This window comes from Pteronotus mesoamericanus, unplaced genomic scaffold (genome assembly GCF_021234165.1).
Source record: "Pteronotus mesoamericanus isolate MK-2021 breed Mesoamerican mustached bat unplaced genomic scaffold, CSHL_Meso_final scaffold_533, whole genome shotgun sequence".
NCBI lineage: Eukaryota > Metazoa > Chordata > Mammalia > Chiroptera > Mormoopidae > Pteronotus > Pteronotus mesoamericanus.
In genome coordinates, this window is record NW_026555320.1 from 2,024,320 (window position 1) to 2,042,901 (window position 18,582).

Consider the following 18,582-nt stretch of genomic DNA (forward strand, 5'->3'; position numbering starts at 1 on the left):
TCCCCTGCCCTCCTTCCTTCTCCCTCTGTTCCCCCAGCTGTTGATGGGCATCGCCGCCTTCGGCCGCTCCCACCTACCCATAATCCCTCACCTATTCTACTTCCCAGGTGACCATCTGGAGAAATCATCTGCACTTTGACTCTGCCTTGGCTTTTGCTTCCCAGGGGACTGTGGCTGACTTTGACATGCTCCTCTGTATTTGCCATATGCTTCCCCAATTTTAGTCAATTAAGATTATATTATTATTGGCATCAGAAAACATGTTTTCTTTTCCTTGACACATACATATGTATACAAGTGATATCTTTATATTTACACATGCTCTGACAAACTGAAGCCCCATGGATCACGAAATTCATTTGCTTAACAAAAGAAAAGGGTGTCTCATTTACCTACAATTTCTTTTTCATCTCACCAAGGAGACAGAATTCTTTTTCTTTTTTAAAGATTTTATTTATTTACTTTCAGAGAGAGGGGAAGGGTGGGAGAAAGAGAGGGAGGGAAACATCACTGTGTGAGAGAAACGTCAATTGTTTGCCTCCCGCATGCCCCGCACTGGGGACCTGGCCCACCACCCAGGCATGTGCCCTGACTGGGAATCGAATTGGGACCCCTTGGTTCACAGGCCGGCACTCAACCCACCCACCGAGCCGCACCAGCCGGGGTGGAGGCAGAATTCTAGGGGGCAGCAGCACAGAGCTTTCTGGAATGCGCAGAACAGAGCACCAGCCCTCTCTGTCCCCCGGGGCCCCTGCTCATGCCCCAAATCCTCCGGCAGCCCATTCCCGCCTTCTAGATCTCTCCGTGGGGGCACGGCTGGACAACAGGGACACCCACTCTTTTTGGCTCCGTTTTCCCCGGATCCCAGGTGGACGGGGCCTCTCAAGGGTCAGGAGAGGTCCTGGCTGCTTTGATTCGTTGAGGCTTCCAGTCCACTTGAAAACAAATAGCATCAAAAGAGAGCTCCAAGTTTGCGGTGTGTTTTAAGTATTTACCTTGAACAAAATAGTATGTCTAACACACTCAGACTCACATAAAACTTCCACATTCACCGCATGGTCACTGAATTTATTTCTCACAATATTTAATTGCTTGTCACAACAGGGGCATGAAGCTGTGTGACAAAGGCCTCATTTCAGTCTTGGGGCTTCTCTGTCCTGCTTGGGCCTTCGGCCAGAAGGCCACCTCTGCTTTTGTTTTTTCAGATGGGTCACCAACTCAGCAGTTCGATTTTGAGCTCGATTTTTTCTATCTTGAAACATTATCAGCCTTTTGTTTTTCCAAATACAAACTGTAACCCATTTACTCCGAAGGGTTTAAATGATGAAAATGGTATAAAACAGAAAGTGGAAGTCCCCATAAACTGGTCCCCTGCCTTCAGGATAAACACTTGTAATAGTTGGGTGTATATTCTTTCAACATCATATTCTTAAATATTATTTTTTAAAATTTAATCAGGAAATATTTCATACATGTGAAGATATATTTAAGCTGTGGCGCATAACACCAAAAATCATATCCGTGAACCCAACGTCCCATTTAAGAATCAGAATGTTCCCTACATGTTGAAGCTCACGTGTTCCCCTCCCCGGTAAACAGAGGCAAGTAACCAATACCTGAAAGTGATTCTTTTGTATCACCCCCTTGTGTTCCTATACTTTTGCTTGTTTCTGAGCTTTAGAAACATATCTCCTGCTGTGAGTTGTCTTCTGGGACCTGAGTGTGCATCCCCGGTAGTGCACCGAACTGTAGTTCATAGAACGTGTGATGGACATGTGTATGTTGTTACCCATTCTACCATCCGTGGAGTTTGGGGCTGTTTCCAGGATTCTGCTATTACTACAATGCTGCTCTGAGAGTTCAGCACCTGTCCCCTGGGTCACGGGTGTTTCTGAGGACAGCCGTGGAAATGGAGTCACTGGGATGAGGTCGTGCGTGGCTCTACAAGGTGACTTTCCCAGGTGGTCCTGAGTTTACGTCCCCAGCAGGGGAAGAGGGCTGTCCCTGCTCCACATTTGTGACAGCTCCCGGAGTCACTGGGCTTTGCGATCAGGTACCATTTGGTGGGGGCTTCAGGAGCAGCTTTCTCTCCCGACTTACATGTCCCAAAGGTGGGGCCGGGATTAATTCCAGGCCTAGTTGGCTCCCGAGGTCGCCTGCCGAGCGTCAGTAGAGGGCTGAGGGCTGGAAGGCGAACCTGTGCAGCTGCGTTGGAAGACAGTTTGGCAGTTTCTTACAAAACTAAACATACTTTAACCATATAATCCAGCAGTCCCGCTCCTTGATGTTTATCCAAGGAACTCAAAACCTTATGTCCCCACAAAAAACACGCACACGGATGTTTATAACAGCTTTATTCATAGTTGCCAAAACTTGGAAGCAACCAAGGTGTCCTGCAGCAGGTGATGGATAAATAGACTGTGGTCCATCCAGACACTAAAATAGTATCCAATACTAAAAAAACAGGAAAAGAGCTATCGAGCCATGAAAACTTTTGTGCATATTACGAAGTGAGAGATGCCAATCTGAAAAGGCTACACATGGTATTATTTCAAATATATGACAGTCTATAACAGCAAAAACTATGCAGATAGTAAAAAAGTCCGTGGCTGACTTGCCTGGGGGAGAGGAATGAGCAGGCGGAGCACAGAGGATTTTTAGGGCAATGACCCTGCTCTGTATGATATTGTACTGTCGTGGTGGGCCCCGTCTTCACATATTTGTTAAAACCTGTAGAACGTACAAGACCAAAAGTGAACCCTTTTGTAAACTATGGACTTTGGGTGATACTGTTGTCAAGGTAGGTTCAACGATTGTCACAAATGTACCACTCGGGTCGGGGATGTCGATGAGGGATGAGGCTGTTGGGTGGGGAGGGGCAGAAGGTATGGGGGCCAGAGGTATATGGGAAATTTCTCTACTTTTTACTCAATTTTGCTATGAAACGCAAAATTGTACTTTTAAGTGCACAAAAGTATACTTTCCACTCAACTTCAAAGTAGCCTAAAACACAAGGTTATTAATTTGTTTAAAGGACGTGTGGCTATTATCTTCAGCCTGCACCCAACGGAGGTTAATACCGAGAAGGGAAATCCATGGATTCATAAAGTTAGGTGCAGCCAGGACTACAGACATCACCAAGGCAGAGAGTGGACACCCAGAAATCAAATCCCCGCCCTTCTACTTACCAGCTGTTTGCTTTGGGCAATTTACTTAATCTCTGTGAGCCCCTGTTTCTCCATCGGTAAAAGGGAATAATGGGATCTATTCCATTTATAGATGAGACAATTTATGGCAAACTCTTGGCCGGTACTCCATACGTGTTAGCTCTTATTCGCATTACTATTATCCGGTACAATATTCATTCGTGCGATGACAATTAATTGAGCGGTGGGCCAGGTACCAGGGTGTAGAAGGCCTACAGCCTAGCCAGCAGGGCTCCGGGCACGCGGTGGTGTTGGGAACAGAAGACATGGCTCCCACTCGGGCTTGGCAGGCGAGCACCTGCCAGTTCACACACACCGGCAGCGGCTTCCGGGGGCTTCGACAGCCGAGCGATTGCTCCGGAAATTTTGTTACGAGATGTGGGTGGCGTGGCGCAGAGGTGGACCACCAGGGCTCCATCCCGAGACCTGGCACCTCCTCGCTGCGGGACTTTAGGCAAGGGCCTCACTTCTTCTGTGCCTCTTTCCTCATCTGTATGAAGGAGTGGATAACAGGACGCATCTCATGAGTTGTCGGGAAGATTAAACAGTGTCACCTACGTCGAGTGGAGAGAGCAGAGCTGGACGCAGCGCAGGTGCTGCGACGTGTTGGCGATGATCCTTGTTTTGACTCCCCAGTGGCCGGAACACTGGCCCCCCGCGATGGCGACCAGGGGGAAGCAAGGCAGGCTTCCCTGGTGTTGGGGAAGAAATCCAGTCAGCCCAGTCATTTCTGCAGCCCGGTGGAGTTCCTGCCTCGTGGGCGTTTCTCCCATGGCGCGGCTGGCAGAGGCCTGAAGTGCTCCATCGCTACGGCATGGTAGCAGCAGCCGCGTGGGAGCAGAGGCCCGTGATGGGGACTGGGTACAGATGGTGCGCCTCCCCCGAAGAGAAACACTAGCTGAGGCGGCCGCAGGTGAAATGATGTGGAGAGACTTCCAAGGGTATCATTAATCCCAGAACGCCAGGGGCAGTGCAGCTTCACGCTGTGTGGAAGCTCGCACACACGTGTGCACATGAAGAACCACGCGTGCCGGTGTGCTTCGGTGATATGATGGTGGCTGTGTCTGGCGGAATCCCTGCTTGCCTGGCACTCAGAGGTGGGAGAGACATGTTCCTTTCACCCTGTTTTTGTTGGCGCCTTTTGAATGGGAAGCCATACGCACACATTGCTTATTTAAGGGAAAAAAGGAGGAGACTGGAGTTGGTTCAGAAATCAGCACTGCACTTCACCGTGTCCTGTTCAACTTCTGCTGCTGCTCCCCGAGCAGATGGCCCCGGGCGGGGTCGGGCGGGGGCCAGCGGGCAGCCTCCGTCCCCTGCGGCATGCGCGGAGCCACCGGGGCCCGTGGCTGGGCGCACGCCTCCCGCTGCGCCTCCCTGTGTGGCGGAAGGCCGGCTGCGGGGCTGCGGCCGCTGAAGAGGAGGCGCCCGCTGTCTGGCACAAGCCGCACACCCCGTGCAAGGTCATGGTCCTTGTACCTGGGTCTGGCCTGGATGGCTTGCCAGGGCAGACAGGGGTGGCCTATGGCCTCATTATAAGGACCAGGAAAGGCTCGCCATCGAAGCTGCATGTCATCGTTCACAGGGCAATTTCCCAGTGAAAGCCGGGGTCAGAGCCGCCCGAGGATCAGGAAGCAGAGCTGGAGGGGCCAGGGTTTCCTGGCCTGCGCTGGGCCTCCGTGGGCTGGAACGAGCCCCGAGGAACCTGGGTTCTTCATTCTTCATCCATCTGCTGAGCTGAAATATAAAGATGCTTTTCAGAGCCTTCCCTGAATCGGCCCTCCAGCTTCGGGACACACACGGCATTGTGTGCGGAGACTTCCCTGTAGCCAGCAAAAGGGACAGAAAGGCCCTTTCAGTTAAACTGCACAAGAGGCAGGGCTCTGTCCAAAGACGGGCCCTCTGCCTCATGGGCCCCTGCGAGTTCATGGGCCGTATGAGCACCATTTACCGCCTGCGGTGTTGCCTTAGGTTTTTCAAATGCCCTGTAGTCTGCAAGTCTTTATACATACCTATAGGAAAAACATACCCGGATGCATGCAAATGGGCACCCTTCAAAGAGCCTTTACACATTCAAACATACCGGCACACACGTATTTGTATGTCGTCACACTCTTGACTGGCCTATTTAGTACAAGGTAACAATAAGATCTACAGAAAGTTTAAAGTGACATGCAAAGTTATAAGAGTAATAATAGAGCCTCCTTTCTTTGTTTCTCCAAATCTGAGTCATCGTCCAGTCCGTTCGCTCTTTCCACCTACAGATGCTAACAGCTGCTGCGCCCCTTTTCTGCTGTGACTCATTCGTTCGTTCACCGAGCATTGTGAGGGGCCCTGCCGTGTGCCACGCATTGTTCTCGGGTCCTGGGATGTATCAGTGAACAGCGTGGTCAGCGACCCATGGCCTGAGATGTTCACTGTGGTGTCAGATAGGGACAAGGATGGAGAGAGGGGGCTTTCGGGGAAGTGACCATCGAGTGCAGACTGGAGGCTTATAAGCCAGGGGGCTCCATTGCGCTCACTTGGCAAAAGCCAGCCCTGTCAGACCCAACCCTCCACCCACCACAAACCCACATCTGCACAACTGAACCGTGGCTACAGAAAACCGTGCACCGTGTTGGCTGGCCTCACCGAAAGTGGTGCCCAGAATTCACAGGGTGGAGGGTGGGAGCAAGGGGGGCCTTCAGCTTCCGTCACGCAGTGCTCACCGGGCCGTTCGCTCTCTTACTCCTGAGGTGGCCAGTTGCCATCAGCAACTCGCCTGCTTCACTCTCAGCTCGTTCTCCTTCCTATTTCCCCGAGTCACTGAAGAGCTACCTACCGCACCAGGATTCCTACGCTTATGCACTTACCTACTTCATTCTTGCCCAAATCCTTCCTCCCTGTTACCCTGCAGGAAACACGCAGTGGTGCCCAGCCCCAGCCTGCTACTCACGCACATCACTCCAAAGAGGCTCCCTCTCTCCCACATCAGCTGCCCTCCTCCTCCCAACCCCCACCTCCTGGAATCGTGCCATCAGCATAGAAATATGGGGTACCTTTCCCATAGTTAAAAAAAAATCGAGTTCTGACCAGCGTGACTTAGTTGGTTGGGCATCCGTCCTGCAAAGTGAAAGGTTGCTGGTTCGATTTCTGGTCAGGGCACATGCCTGGGTTGCAGGTTCGGTTCTTGGTCAGGGTGTGTGCAAGAGGCAGCCAATCGATGTTTCTCTTCTTGCGCTCTCTCCCTCCTTTCCCTTCCTTCTAAAAATAAATTAATAAAATCTTTTGAAAAATTACCCCCCCCCCCATGGCACGTTCCCCTCTGTTCCTCTTCACTGACACATTCCTAGGGAAGTGGCTGCCTCCAACGTCTCCCTCCGGGTGCTCTTCAAGCCTCCGCTCCCTGTCACTTCCTCAGGGAGGCCTCCCTTGACCATTGTATTCAGAGCTGCGCCCCTCCTCCCCAGCTTCCTTTTTCTCCCTGGCTCTCATCTGACTCTAATACGCGCTGTGAGGCAGGTATCTAATTTGTTTACATTCCAGGATGAAGTCCAAATAGGACAAAAAAAAAAGAGGCTGTCCATTTTGTTCATGGTCACACCCTCAGCTCCTGGAAAAGGGTCCAGGGCTCTCGAGGTGCCCAGTAGCGCTTGCTCAGTGGGGGGAGCGAACGCACGTGAGGGCGGGCGCGGGCCAGCCGCCGCCGATTGGATGGCGAGGGAGTCGGGTGGCTGGGCGTGGAGGGAAAGCTGCAGGCAGAGGTAGCCAGAGGCCCCATCACAGAGGGTCAAGGGGAGGCTCTTATGCTAAATGCGACTCATGAAGCAGGAGGGTGGCGGGTTTGGAGCTGGGGAGGGACATGATTTGACTGATGTGACTGAGATTCTGGGCACAAGTTGAAAATTGCACATTTCATGAGTATGTTCCCAGGAAGGCAGTTTTTACATTTATGTCCTTACTTTTATTTTTATTTTTATTTACATTTGCAGGGTGTCCCAATTTTTTAAAAAGATTTATTTTTATTTTTTAAAGTTTTTATTTATTTTCAGAGAGGAGAGGGGAGGGAGAAAGAGAGGGAGAGAAACATTAATGTGTGGTTGCCTCTCCCACACCCACTACTGGGGACCTGGCCTGTAACCCAAGCCATGTGCTCTGACTGAGAATCGAACCTGTGATCCTTTAGTTCGCATGCGGGTGCTCAATCCACTGAGCCATACCAGCCAGGGCTATTTATTTATTTTTAGAGAGAGGGGAAAGGAGGGAGAAAGAGAGGGAGCGAAACATTGATGTGAGAACCATTGACCAGTTTTCTCCTGTATGTGCCCTGACCAGGAACTGAACCCTCAACCCAAGCATGAGCCCTGATGGGGAACTGAACTGGTGACCTTTTACTTTGAGGGACAATGCCTAACCAACGCTGGCCAGGGCAGGGCTGCCATTCTAAATGTCAGGCACAGAATCTGAAAGCATCTCCGTCCTTAAGAACTGAATACAGCAGTAAAACATCCAGTGGCTGCCTGTCCTTTTCCAGGCACAAAGGTTTATTATGCGCCTTGATGTTCACGGGATGCTGCCTTTATAAACTAAAGGTACAAGGTGCTCCATGGACGAAGGGAGGATGAGCCAGCTTGGGCAGGAAATACGTGGATGGTGGGTTCAGGTGTGTGTGTGTGTGTGTGTGTATTGGTGCAGATGGTGTGGCTGCTTCTAGACCTGAGTGGGAGGGGGGCATAGAGGCCAGAGCTTCTGAGCGCTCCAGGCAAGCCAAGATGGGGGTGGGGGGCGGGAGGGGACCAAAAAGCGTGGGCCTCAGCAGCTGCCCAGCTGGGGTGAGAAGAGAAGAGTGACTGGCCGGAGGCCTTGGCGGGAGCCTGAGGCGCCGGCACTGGGTTCGGAGCTGTGAGCGCTGAACACCCGGGAGGCTGGCCCTGGGCTTTCAGACTTCGTTCGGGGCATGGCCTCGTGTTCCCAGTGCTTTGTCAGCTATGTCCCCAAAACTCGAGGGTCAGGCAAAGGGGCCCACAGCCTGCCACTGTGATAGATGTCCTCACGCCTGTGTGCGCCATGGGTCACCGTCACAGTGCTCTGAGGAAGCACGGGACTTGAGACTAGACTTGCGTTTCCCAAGTGTGGCTCCTGAGCCAGCCGGCCCAGCGTCGCCTGAAAACCGGTGACAGATGCAAGGTCTTAAGCCCTACCTTGACCGAGCTGCTGAATCAGAAACTGTGGGGGTAGGCCTGGCAAGCAGCGGCTTCAGGTGCCCCCGAGGAATTCTAACGCGTGTGGGAACCACTGACCCAGACCCGTTCCAGTGACACTGATGCTGCTGCTTCCACGGCTCTAGAAATTTCATAAGAAAATTATTCAGTTTATGAGTAACCCTGTTACTAATTAGCAAGTATTACTGAATACCTAAGGGTATAATAATGTTTAATAATAATTACTTCTGAACAAGGGGATTGTGGGCAACTTTTAAAAAGTTTATGTACTCGATCGCTCAGTATTATCATAAACATGTTTTCCTTTCGTAGATAAAAATTAAAAGATTTTAAAAGTAAAAGTACCTTATTCTAGTATATTTCTTAATAGCAGTGCTTCTCAAACTTTACGGTGCAAATAAACCACTCAGCCTCTGGGAGGGGGTGGCTTCCCCAGAAATGGGAAGGATGAGCCACTGAGAAGTTCAAAGTCAGGTTCTTGGCATACACTAGGAAGCTAAAACACAGGGCAGCCAGCCCCCCGACACCCACCCGCCGGTTCCAGGGATCCAGTGCAGGAAGGCCATGATAGGAGACCAATTTTAATCTAAGTCAAGGGTCAGCCTGGAGGCTGGGGATGAAAAACGAGTTCTACAGGAAGTAACCTCACAGGGTGATCTGATCATAAATGCAACCAGGCAGGTCACACACCAGGCAAACAACTTTTGTAAATGCCTTATCTTTGCCTTATGCGAGCCCTGTCCATTGCTTTTGTGCATCTAGGTTAACACACCTTTGAGAAGTCTGTTTTCAGACCCCCTCCTTGTAGTGTGTGACTACCCAGTTTCAGAGGAGACCTCTCCCAAAGCGGTATCATCCTCAAGAGAGCACAGAGTCGTAACTCTCCTGGAATCCCATCCCCGTCTTGCTCTCTCTCACCTCCACATAATCTTCCTGAGTTTCCCTCCTTAATTCCAAACGCATAAAAAAAGTTGCAAACCGTCCCTTCCTTGGAAACATTTATCTTAAGTCTGTTAAAGTCCCTACTTCCGGGCATACCCTGTGTTTGGTGCAAATCAGTTTTCATAAAAATTCTCTACAGGTTTGGACGTCCTTAGCTGACACGGGTTTAAGCAGGAAAGTCACGGGTCTGTTACTTTTACTATCACTCTGGCTGCTGTGTGGGAAATGCCTCACCCTACCTCGGAGTTGGTGCAGGGAGCCCAGGGCTGCGCGTTGGCGCTCGGGAGTGGGCCAGCGGCCCCCAAAGCCCCGTGGATCTATTTAGGGGTCAGGAATGTCCATATGAATAACGAGCCACCAGGGGACGCGGTTTTATTGCTGCTCTGAGGACCTCAAACGCTCCTGCTGCAGGAACAGGACTTTTTCTTCCTTTCAGAGGACTTGAGCTCCCGTCCACGCTTTGCTTGTTACCACGGCATCTTGGACACGTCCTCCTCTGTGCCTTAGTCTCCCCACCTGTCAGAGAGGACGTCGGCCCGGCCTCCGCGAGGACGTGACACCCCGGGCCTCCACTCGTGCACTTCGGTCAAGTTGAGCGGCGGGCACAGCCCGGACAGAGGCCGAGTCCAGCGGCACACGTGGGGTTGGCTTCCCACCCTGGAAACAGAGGCCTGGAGGGGAGAGAGACTTGCACCCTCGAGGCTCCCGCAAACTGTAAGCGGCACGTCTCGGGCCCACTGCCCAGGCCTCCAGTTAGTGGTCTGTGCGCCGAGGCCCAGGCCCAGCTTTGCCACGGTTGCCAGGGACGGGGCGGAGCCGGCGGTCCGAAGCCGGTCCGGGACGCGCAGGAGGCGGCGGTGGCAGCGGGGAAACTCCGCGCAACCCCGGCGCTTGAGCGCGGACCCGCGTGCGGGACGCACCTCCGGGCTCCCCAGCGCGGGCGGAATGGGCGGCTGGGCCACGTTGCCTGGGCCACGTTGCTCTGCGCAGACCTGCCCCGGGCGCCCGCCCTCCCGAGCGCCGGCCCCGCCCCTCGGCCGCGCCCCCGCCCCCTTGCCACCTCCCCCGCCTCCGCCTCCTCAGTCCCGGGACGTGCCGGGCTGGCGACCGAGCGGCGGGTACGGCGTCCGGCGCACTCACTTCCGCGTCCCGCCGCCCTTCGGCCCGCGCGCGCCCAGCTACCGCCGCTCTCGGACAATAGGCCGCCCGCTCCGGCCGCCGTGAACTTCCTGCTTCGGCTAGACCGGCCCGTGCGCCGGGGACCGCGCTGCCTTTCGGCGCGGGCCAGGATCACAGCTGCGCGGCTGCGGGGGTGAGCAGCGGGGACGAAGCGCGCCTGGGACGTGCCTGCGCCTCCGGCCCCCGTCCAGCCGGGCGGTGCGGAGGCTTCTACACTCTCCGGCCCAGGAGACTTCACGCCGCCCCGTCCTGCGGCTGCTGCTTTCTGGGTTTCCGAGTTTGGTCGCTTAAGGAGGATGTGATTTTTTTTTCTTTCTCCTTTTATGACTTGAAAAAGAGAAAAGAACGCACTGTAAGCTGGGACAGGGAAGCGCCACCATCTCCCCCCACGTGGACACTAACGAGGGGAAAAGGAGTTGGAAGAGAACTTGGTCCATCTGGCCTTGAGGCCTCCACTTGGGCTGGGCTCTAAAGCCTGGGGTCATGACTCTCTCTCCAGGCAGGTGGAAGGTTTTACCTGTTCTGGGCTGGACTTGAGCCCCTGTTCGTGGCCAGCATCGTCCCACCACCCCCTCCAAACACAGACGCACCACCCTTGGCACCTGGCATAGGCGTCCACCCGAGTCTGCAACATGGATAAGTACGACGACCTGGGCCTGGAGGCCAGTAAATTCATCGAGGACCTGAACATGTATGAGGCCTCCAAGGATGGACTCTTCCGAGTGGACAAAGGTGCAGGCAACAACCCAGAGTTTGAGGAAACCCGCCGGGTGTTTGCCACCAAGATGGCCAAAATCCACCTTCAGCAGCAGCAACAGCTCCTGCAAGAGGAGACCCTGCCCAGGGCTGGCCGAGGTCCTGTCAACGGCGGGGGCCGCCTGGCCCCACAAGCCCACCGGGACACTGGGGCGGGCAGCAAGCTGACCACAGACGGTGCTGCCAAGCCCCCTCTGGCTGCCTCGACAGTCGCTCCTGGGACAGCCACCACCATTGCTGCTGGGCAGCCCTTGTACCCGCCCCAGGAGCAGAGGGCCAGGCCGTATGTCCGTGGCACAAGGCCTGGTAGCCAGGACTGTGGTTCCAAGGAGAGCCCGGCAACTTCCGAGATGTCTGCCTTCCACGGGCTGAGCCCCTGCGAGGACCCTTCCTGCCTCAGCCATGGGGACTATTACGACAGCCTCTCCTTGGGAAGCCCGAAGTGGGGTGAGGAGCCCGGGGCGCCTTCCGGCGGCAGGCTGGCTATAGGGAGCGGGTGGCTGGGCTCCTCAGGAAGTGACCCCTCACCGTCCAGACCCTCCAGGGACCCTCACCTACACCAGCCGCAGCTCTCCCCGAGTTCCAGCAGGTCATTTGAGGGCGCCCAGGACGGGGGTGTCGATGGCCGCAGCAGTGAGAAGCCAGCAGGTCTCTGGACCACCGCCTCCTCCCAGTGGGTGCGGCCTGGCCTTCCCTCCCCAGGCCCAGAGAACGGGGCCCTGCTGGGGCCGGCTCAGCCCAGGACCCCCATCTCAGCACCGCTGGCCCTGAGCTGCCCCAGTCAAGGAGCCCTTCCAAGAACAAACTCGGGCGCGGGGAGTGAGGTTCCAGGCGTGACGCCCAAACTGAATGTGCACTCTCAACCCTGGTTCCAGGATGGACCCAAATCTTACCTTTCTAGTTCTGGGCCATCGTCTTTGCCAGCCAGCATGGACGGTTTGCAGCTGGGTGCAGCCGCTGGGCTGGGTCCCAAGCCCGGCTGCACAGACCTTGGCGTTGGTCCCAAACTCAGCCCCACCAGCCGTGCGCATCCAGTGATGTCCGCCCCGCTGGAGGCATCTTGTAAAGAAGGTCCCGCTGGCTGGTCTGAGGGCAGCCTGGGGTCTGTGCTCCCAGAGAGCCCCAGCCCCCACCGAGTGAAGCTGCCCTGCCAGACCCTCAGCCCCGGCGCTGAGCCTGGGCCCTCGGCCGCTGAATTGAAGTTGGAAGCCCTCACTCAGCGTCTGGAGCGGGAGATGGATGCCCATCCGAAGGCCGACTACTTCGGTGAGTGAGAGGCTGGCGGAGTTGCCCACTGTGTGATGGGGTAGCCGCCAGGGATGCTGTGACTCTCTTTGGCCTGTCCCCCCCCCGCCCCTTTTTTTTTTCTGGCTTCCTCTTTCAGGTGCTGCTTCTGATTGAGAAACTTGAAAGCATCCCTGGGCAGAAAGCGGATCTTGCAGCTGGGGGTTACCCATGTGTAAAGGGCGAAGCAGGGTGGGATTGTTTGGGACCACGTTCAAAAAAGGGAAATGCTATGACCCGTGTTCGAGGGTCTCAGGTGTGCCTTAGGGCCTCTCACAGCGACCGCCTCATTCAGGGACGTGCATGGGAGCCACCCTCTCCGCCCTGGTCCCCTGAGCCGTGCATCAGTAGCCGGCTGGGCCAGGCAGGTCTGGCTACCAGGACCAGTGGTTAGGCAGGGGCGCTGTAGGGCCCTGTGTGTGTGTGTCTGCAGGTACTGTGGGTAGTTGAAATGAGTCACACTAACATGAGGGAATTTGTTCTAGAGCAGCGGTTCAGTCTCTGGACCAGCCCCCTCCTTCCCCCAGGAACTGGTTAGAAATTGCAGCCTACAGGGCCCCGCCCCAGACACACTGCCTCCGAAGTTGGGGTGAGACCTGGCATTTCCACAAGCTTGACATACAGAGAAATTTGAGCCCCTGTAGACCAGGTGCCTCCTGACTCAGCCCCCACCAGCTGCCAGGTTGCTGAAAATAGTATGGAAGATGCTCCTTTCTGGTTTGGCTCAAACTTGCAGACTTGGTTTTATTCTCTTTTTGTTTGAAAACCACAAACTTTTGGAGACTGCTGGCTTTGGCGTTTTCCCTCTGCGCGGGGTTTGAGGCGGCAGGAGAACAGCTATGTTCTTCTGGGGAGTAATGATGTGGCTGCCTCGGAGGGGACCCCGCTGGAAGGCAGCCTATTCTTAGGTGGGTTGGAGGGTTGTTTTTGTTTTTGGTTTGGTTTTTTTTTTTCATTTTGAACTCTGGATTCTTGAAGTCACGCTTTCTACCCTGTGAGGCCTGAGAGCCCTGGGAAGCTGAGTCCCACTGGGATGACCGCTCTGCGGAGTGGAGGGGGCAGGACGGAGGCAGGGGCGGCCCTGGGGGAGAGGCTGGCTTGCTGCTTTCAGTCTACCCTTTTCTCCGAGAATGGGCCACTGTGTCCTGGGTGCTTGCCGGGTCTGAGGCTCTCGTGGTGGCCCTGTGTCCTTGCTCCTTGCGAGAGTCTCGCGCCGCATCGGGCGGTCAGAGGTCGCGGGGACGTTTGTTGGTGTATGTTTTTGAGCACTTAGCATCATTTTACTAAGAATCCTCTCTTCTTCTCCACAAATCCCCCCCTTTGGGAATAGGGCTTAGCTGGAAATTCTGTGAGTTTTTTCATGTAAATTTTTGTTTAATTTTTTTAAAATAAGAGAACGCTTATTTAGAAAGTCACAGAGGTAGAAGAAGTGAGACGTACACAAAATGGGCTGAGGAAGCAAGTTACAGAGGCAAAGGAAGGGGCCCGTGGAGCTTAGGGAGTCGGGCAGAGGCAGCGCACCTGGGGGCAGGAGGAGGGGGCAGGCGGGGCGTGGGCATGCTGCCCAGAGGGAGAGCGCCCATTTCTTTAATGCATTTCAAGCTCATTAAACTGCAAAACAACAGTTTTATTTTTCCGGGGAGGCACGTTTGCCCTGTGGATCAGAGCGGAGATATTAGCTAGCACCATCCATTCGTTTCATTCAGCGTGTTTATTGAGCATCTCCCTGGGCCACGCCCTGCTCCAGGCCCTGCAGAGTGAACAGGACCGGCAGATGCTCTGCCTCCCCAAGCAGGCACCGCGGTCGGTCAAAGGAGACAGGAGGTGAACAAGATAAATTAGCTGGTTTTCAGGGAGAGAAGGAGGTAGAGGAGGGGATGGAGCCGCAGGCAGGGAGGGGGTCCAGTTTTAAATCAGGTGGTCAGGGGAGGTCCCATCCAGAAGGTGGCATTTGGGAGGAGGCTTGAGGGAGGTGAGGCGGTGGACACAAGTCTGCGCAGGGAAAGGCCAGGCAGACAGCAAGAGCAGGGGCCCGGGGCGGGGGCTGGGCCGGGCCAGGCACTGGGCTAGGCCCTTCACGCAGAACATTTCATTTACTCGTCACAGCAACCCCAGGATGCAGGCTCTGGCATTAAACCCACTGCACCGAGGAAGCTGAAGCTCGGGGAGGTTGCGTTACGTATCTGGGGTCTCAGGTCTCGCAGGTGGCGCTGGGTGTGGCTGGGATTGGGCCCCATGGTCCAGCCTGGCCTTGCTTCTCACCAGCATTGCCAAGCTTCCCCACCCCCCCAAGCTCAGATGTGAAAACCTCATTCATATGTTTACTTTTATGGCTTTTCAAAAATTGTGGTGAACTTCATAGAACAAAATTAACCATTTTAAAGCAGACAGTTCAGAGGCATTGAGTACATTTAGAACATTCATAGTGCTGTGCAAACGCCACTTCTGTCTAGTTCCAAAACATTTCATCACCCCACAAGGAAGCCCTGCATCCAAGCTGTTGCTTCCCATTTGCCCCTCGCTCCCAGCCCCGGGAAACGGCCAGTTTGTGTCCTGTCTCGATTCACCTACTCTGGATCTTTCATATAAAGGGAATCATATTTATTTATTTTTAGAGACAGAGGAAGGGAGGGAGAAAGAGAGGGAAACATCAATATATGTTTGCCTCTGCAGCACCCCCTGCTGGGGATCTGGCCTGCAACCCAGGCATGTGCCCTGACTGGGAATCGAACCAGCGACCCTTTGGTTCACAGGCTGGAGCTCAAGCCACTGAGCCACACCAGCCACGGCGGAATCGTATTTATTTTTTGATTGTGTTATTCACATGCAGAAAATTCAAAAGACATAAACACATGTACTATAAATAACTAGTCTCCTTCCTACCCCCATTTCTAGTCGGGTGTCCTGAGTATGATGAATACATAGCTGCCAGTGGCAGCAGTGGCATGCTGTCACCTGCTCTTTGCCTTTGCCCCAAACAGTGTGTCTTGGCAGTTGTCCTATATCGGCATGTGTTGAGCTGGCTCAGCGTCACCCCCGGGTGGATGTGCCCCGGGTCACGTAAGCAGCGCTCGAGGAGGACTTGTCAAAGGGGCCACCTGCGAGGTGCATGCGGAGCTGTGGGGGAAGCTCCCAGGGTGCGATTGTGGGGCTGGGGGCTGTGTGCCCTTCACATGCTGCCTGGTGGCTTTTTTTGGAGCTTGTGCCGGGAACCCCACAGCCCACCGTGGAGGAGAGGGCCTGCCCCGCGCCTGGTACGGCAGCGAGCCTCCGTCCGTGCTGATGTGACCGGCTGTGTGGCAGAGGGGGACGCTGGTCCTCTGAGCCCCCGGCAGCCAGTGCTCGGCCCGGCTCCTGCCGCGGGACCTTGAGCGAAACATGCTCTCTTCCAGGCCACCCCGCATCCGTAGTACAGGGAGGCCAGACCAGCTGCGGGGCTCCCTGCTCGCAGGCCTCCCCTTCCCTGGACCTGGTGTCACTGGATAGAGTTTGTCTAACACACCGCGCTTGTTACATCATGATGAAATGGTGCTTCCAAACAGAAGACTATCTACAGATATGGGGCTCTTGCCAGAGAGAATCAGGGCAAGGTAATGGGCATCCTCAGTCAACGTAACTCTAGCCAGAAGCAAGGTAGGAGTCTGGGTGGGTTCCGCAGGCCCCGTCCTGGGGCAGACGAGGTGTCCCGGTGGGCACTGTGGGAGGAGCTCGTGAATCCCGGCCGCCACCTTTGAGAACACTGAGGTCTGAAGACACCTCAGTTTCCAGTTACTGACCATCCGGTCACCGAGGACCCTTCTGGTACTTTCCGTGGCTGCCCTTGTAGGTTCAGTACGATGAGGTCCCAGGGGGGCATTTCTCCCTCATCCGTTCTCCAGTCCTCCTCTTTGTGTCTTTCTGTCCACGAGGAAAGAGTTAAGGACAAGCTTTGCTGCTAGGAGAACATCGTTGGCTTTCCCGCCTCCCCAGGCCTTGCCCTTGGAGGAGGCCACCCGAGGACCCTGTGGGCTTCCGTTTAAACACCACTGTTTACACCGGGAGGAAGCGAGGAGGGCACTGTGCCTTTTGTTTAACCTTTCCTGCCTTTTCCTCCGCGGTGTTCGTTTGTCTTCCTCACACTGGGCCTCTCCTCCTGCTCCAAGGAAAAAGGGCACAAATAAACCACCTGCTACGGGCTGGGTTTCCTGGGAAGCGGACTCTGAGGCAGAGTTTATGTGCAGGGGGTGCTCCTGGGACCCCGACCTGCGGTGGGGAGGGGAGCCAGGTGGGCAGAGGAGAGCTCCAGCTGCCACATGGGCCTGCAGCCTGGGCCGACCCCGGGGACCCCCGAAGACCAGGCACGGCAGTAAACCTGCACCTAGTGCTGAAGTAGGAGGCGGCAGAAGGTCAGCATCAGCTCTCGGGCTCCATCCGAGCAGCCGGCATGACCAGATGCCATCGCCCGGGAGTTCCCCTGAGTTCCTTCTGGGGACATTGCACCGTGACTCGGATCTGGGCATCCGTTACCATGTGGGTAAATTTCTGATCCTGTGGTAACGTTTCTAAGTGGCACCTATGACCTCGGTCCTGCCTGGCTAGCCCTGCAGGTGCCACCTGAGATATGGGGACACCCAGCCCTTTTCAAATTGCATAAGCCATGTGGATTTTTAAAAAAATAAACCAGATAATAGTCTCCTTAAAATCAGAAGGGCATATGTTTTCTTAACTTTTTATTGATGTGTAACAGACATACATTGTAGATGTTCACTGAGAGGTCACACCCACGTAGCCTGCACCCAGGTCAAGACACAAAGCGTGACCAGGACCCAAGAGGCCCCCCCTACCTGCGCCCCTTACATTTCTCTACCAGCCTTGAAAGATAACCATAGAAAGAAAGAAAAAAGTTATCAGAAAGGTAACTTCTGACCACGACCTTGAGTTTTTAAGCAATCGTGTGATTTGAAATAACTTCTAAAACCTTAAGCAGATTTTAAAACGTTTCGTGGCAGGTTTGGGGATGAAGAGGCAGCGCGTGGGCCGTGCGCGCGCAGCTCTGGCTGTGGAGAGCAGGGGTTCGGTGACGGCAGGGTGGCCGGCCCCGCCGTACCCGCTGTCCAGCTCGCACTGTGGTGTGGCTGCTCCTCTTGGCCAGTGGTCAGGGCTCGGGCACCGTTGGGCCTCTGTTCTCCGAGGGGGTGGACTCTCCATCCTCCTTCAGCCCCGGCCCCAGCTGCCGGCCGTCCGCAGGATTGCTCTTCAGGGGTTTCAGCGGGGAGAGGGCGACCAAGCGTCTGCACCTCGTTCACAGGGGTTCCCCTGTCCCCTGATGACACATCAGCAAGGTGCACGGTCAGGGCCCTGTCCTCTCGGACAGGAGGGTCCGGCTCGGGCCATCGCTCTTAGCAGTGACACCATCGTCCTCTTGCTGGGCCCCAGCCCACTGTGCTCACTGGCTCCTGCCACCCCAGCCTCATTGCTGGCCCTGAGCCGGTGGTGTCCCTGCCCACCACAGGGCTCCTGCCCTTGCCCTTGCGCAGCCCGCGTCCCCCTGGCCAGCTCCTGCGTCCCCCCCAGGGCCGTGGGTCTGCAGCTGCAGCACTGGTGTGCCCTGACATCGGTTTCCCACGGCGGCTGCCTGGTCCCATCGGGCTGGCCGTCTCTGGGGCCTCCCTCCTCGGGACCAGGAAAGAACGGCTTGTCTTGTTCATCTAATTCTCCTGCTCTTTCCATTAGTAATCTGGAGCATGAAACTGACCTTTATACATGGCCGTTCTTGCCAGAGATTTTTTAAGTTGCGTTTCTTTACACATGCTGATTTATGACTCGGCACAGGAGACTGAGCTGTGGAAGCAAGGCACGCACTTGAGAGCGAGGAGACCAGGTGTTCTGGCCCGGAGCCTTCCAGCAGCCCCAGGTGCGACGTCGGGCTGGCTGTGCTCTGCTGAGCTGGGAGCTTCTCACCCGCAGTCTGGCAGCCGTGGCTTGGTCTGCAATTGCGTGCCCGGATTCTAGCTGACCCAGCGGCCCACAGCAGG

At 55.1% G+C, this 18,582-nt stretch overlaps 1 protein-coding gene across 2 annotated transcripts in view; it reads left to right on the forward strand.

The window, feature by feature from the left end:
• The first annotated feature begins 10,436 nt into the window (after positions 1-10,436).
• Positions 10,437-18,582, forward strand: part of LIMD1 (LIM domain containing 1) — a 56,709-nt gene continuing 48,563 nt past the window's right edge. For both annotated transcript variants that reach the window (XM_054594672.1, XM_054594673.1), the window contains exon 1: positions 10,437-12,550. In XM_054594672.1, coding sequence (XP_054450647.1) covers positions 11,161-12,550 — 1,390 coding nt within the window. In that variant the 5' untranslated portion in view covers positions 10,437-11,160. The remainder of the gene's footprint in view (positions 12,551-18,582) is intronic.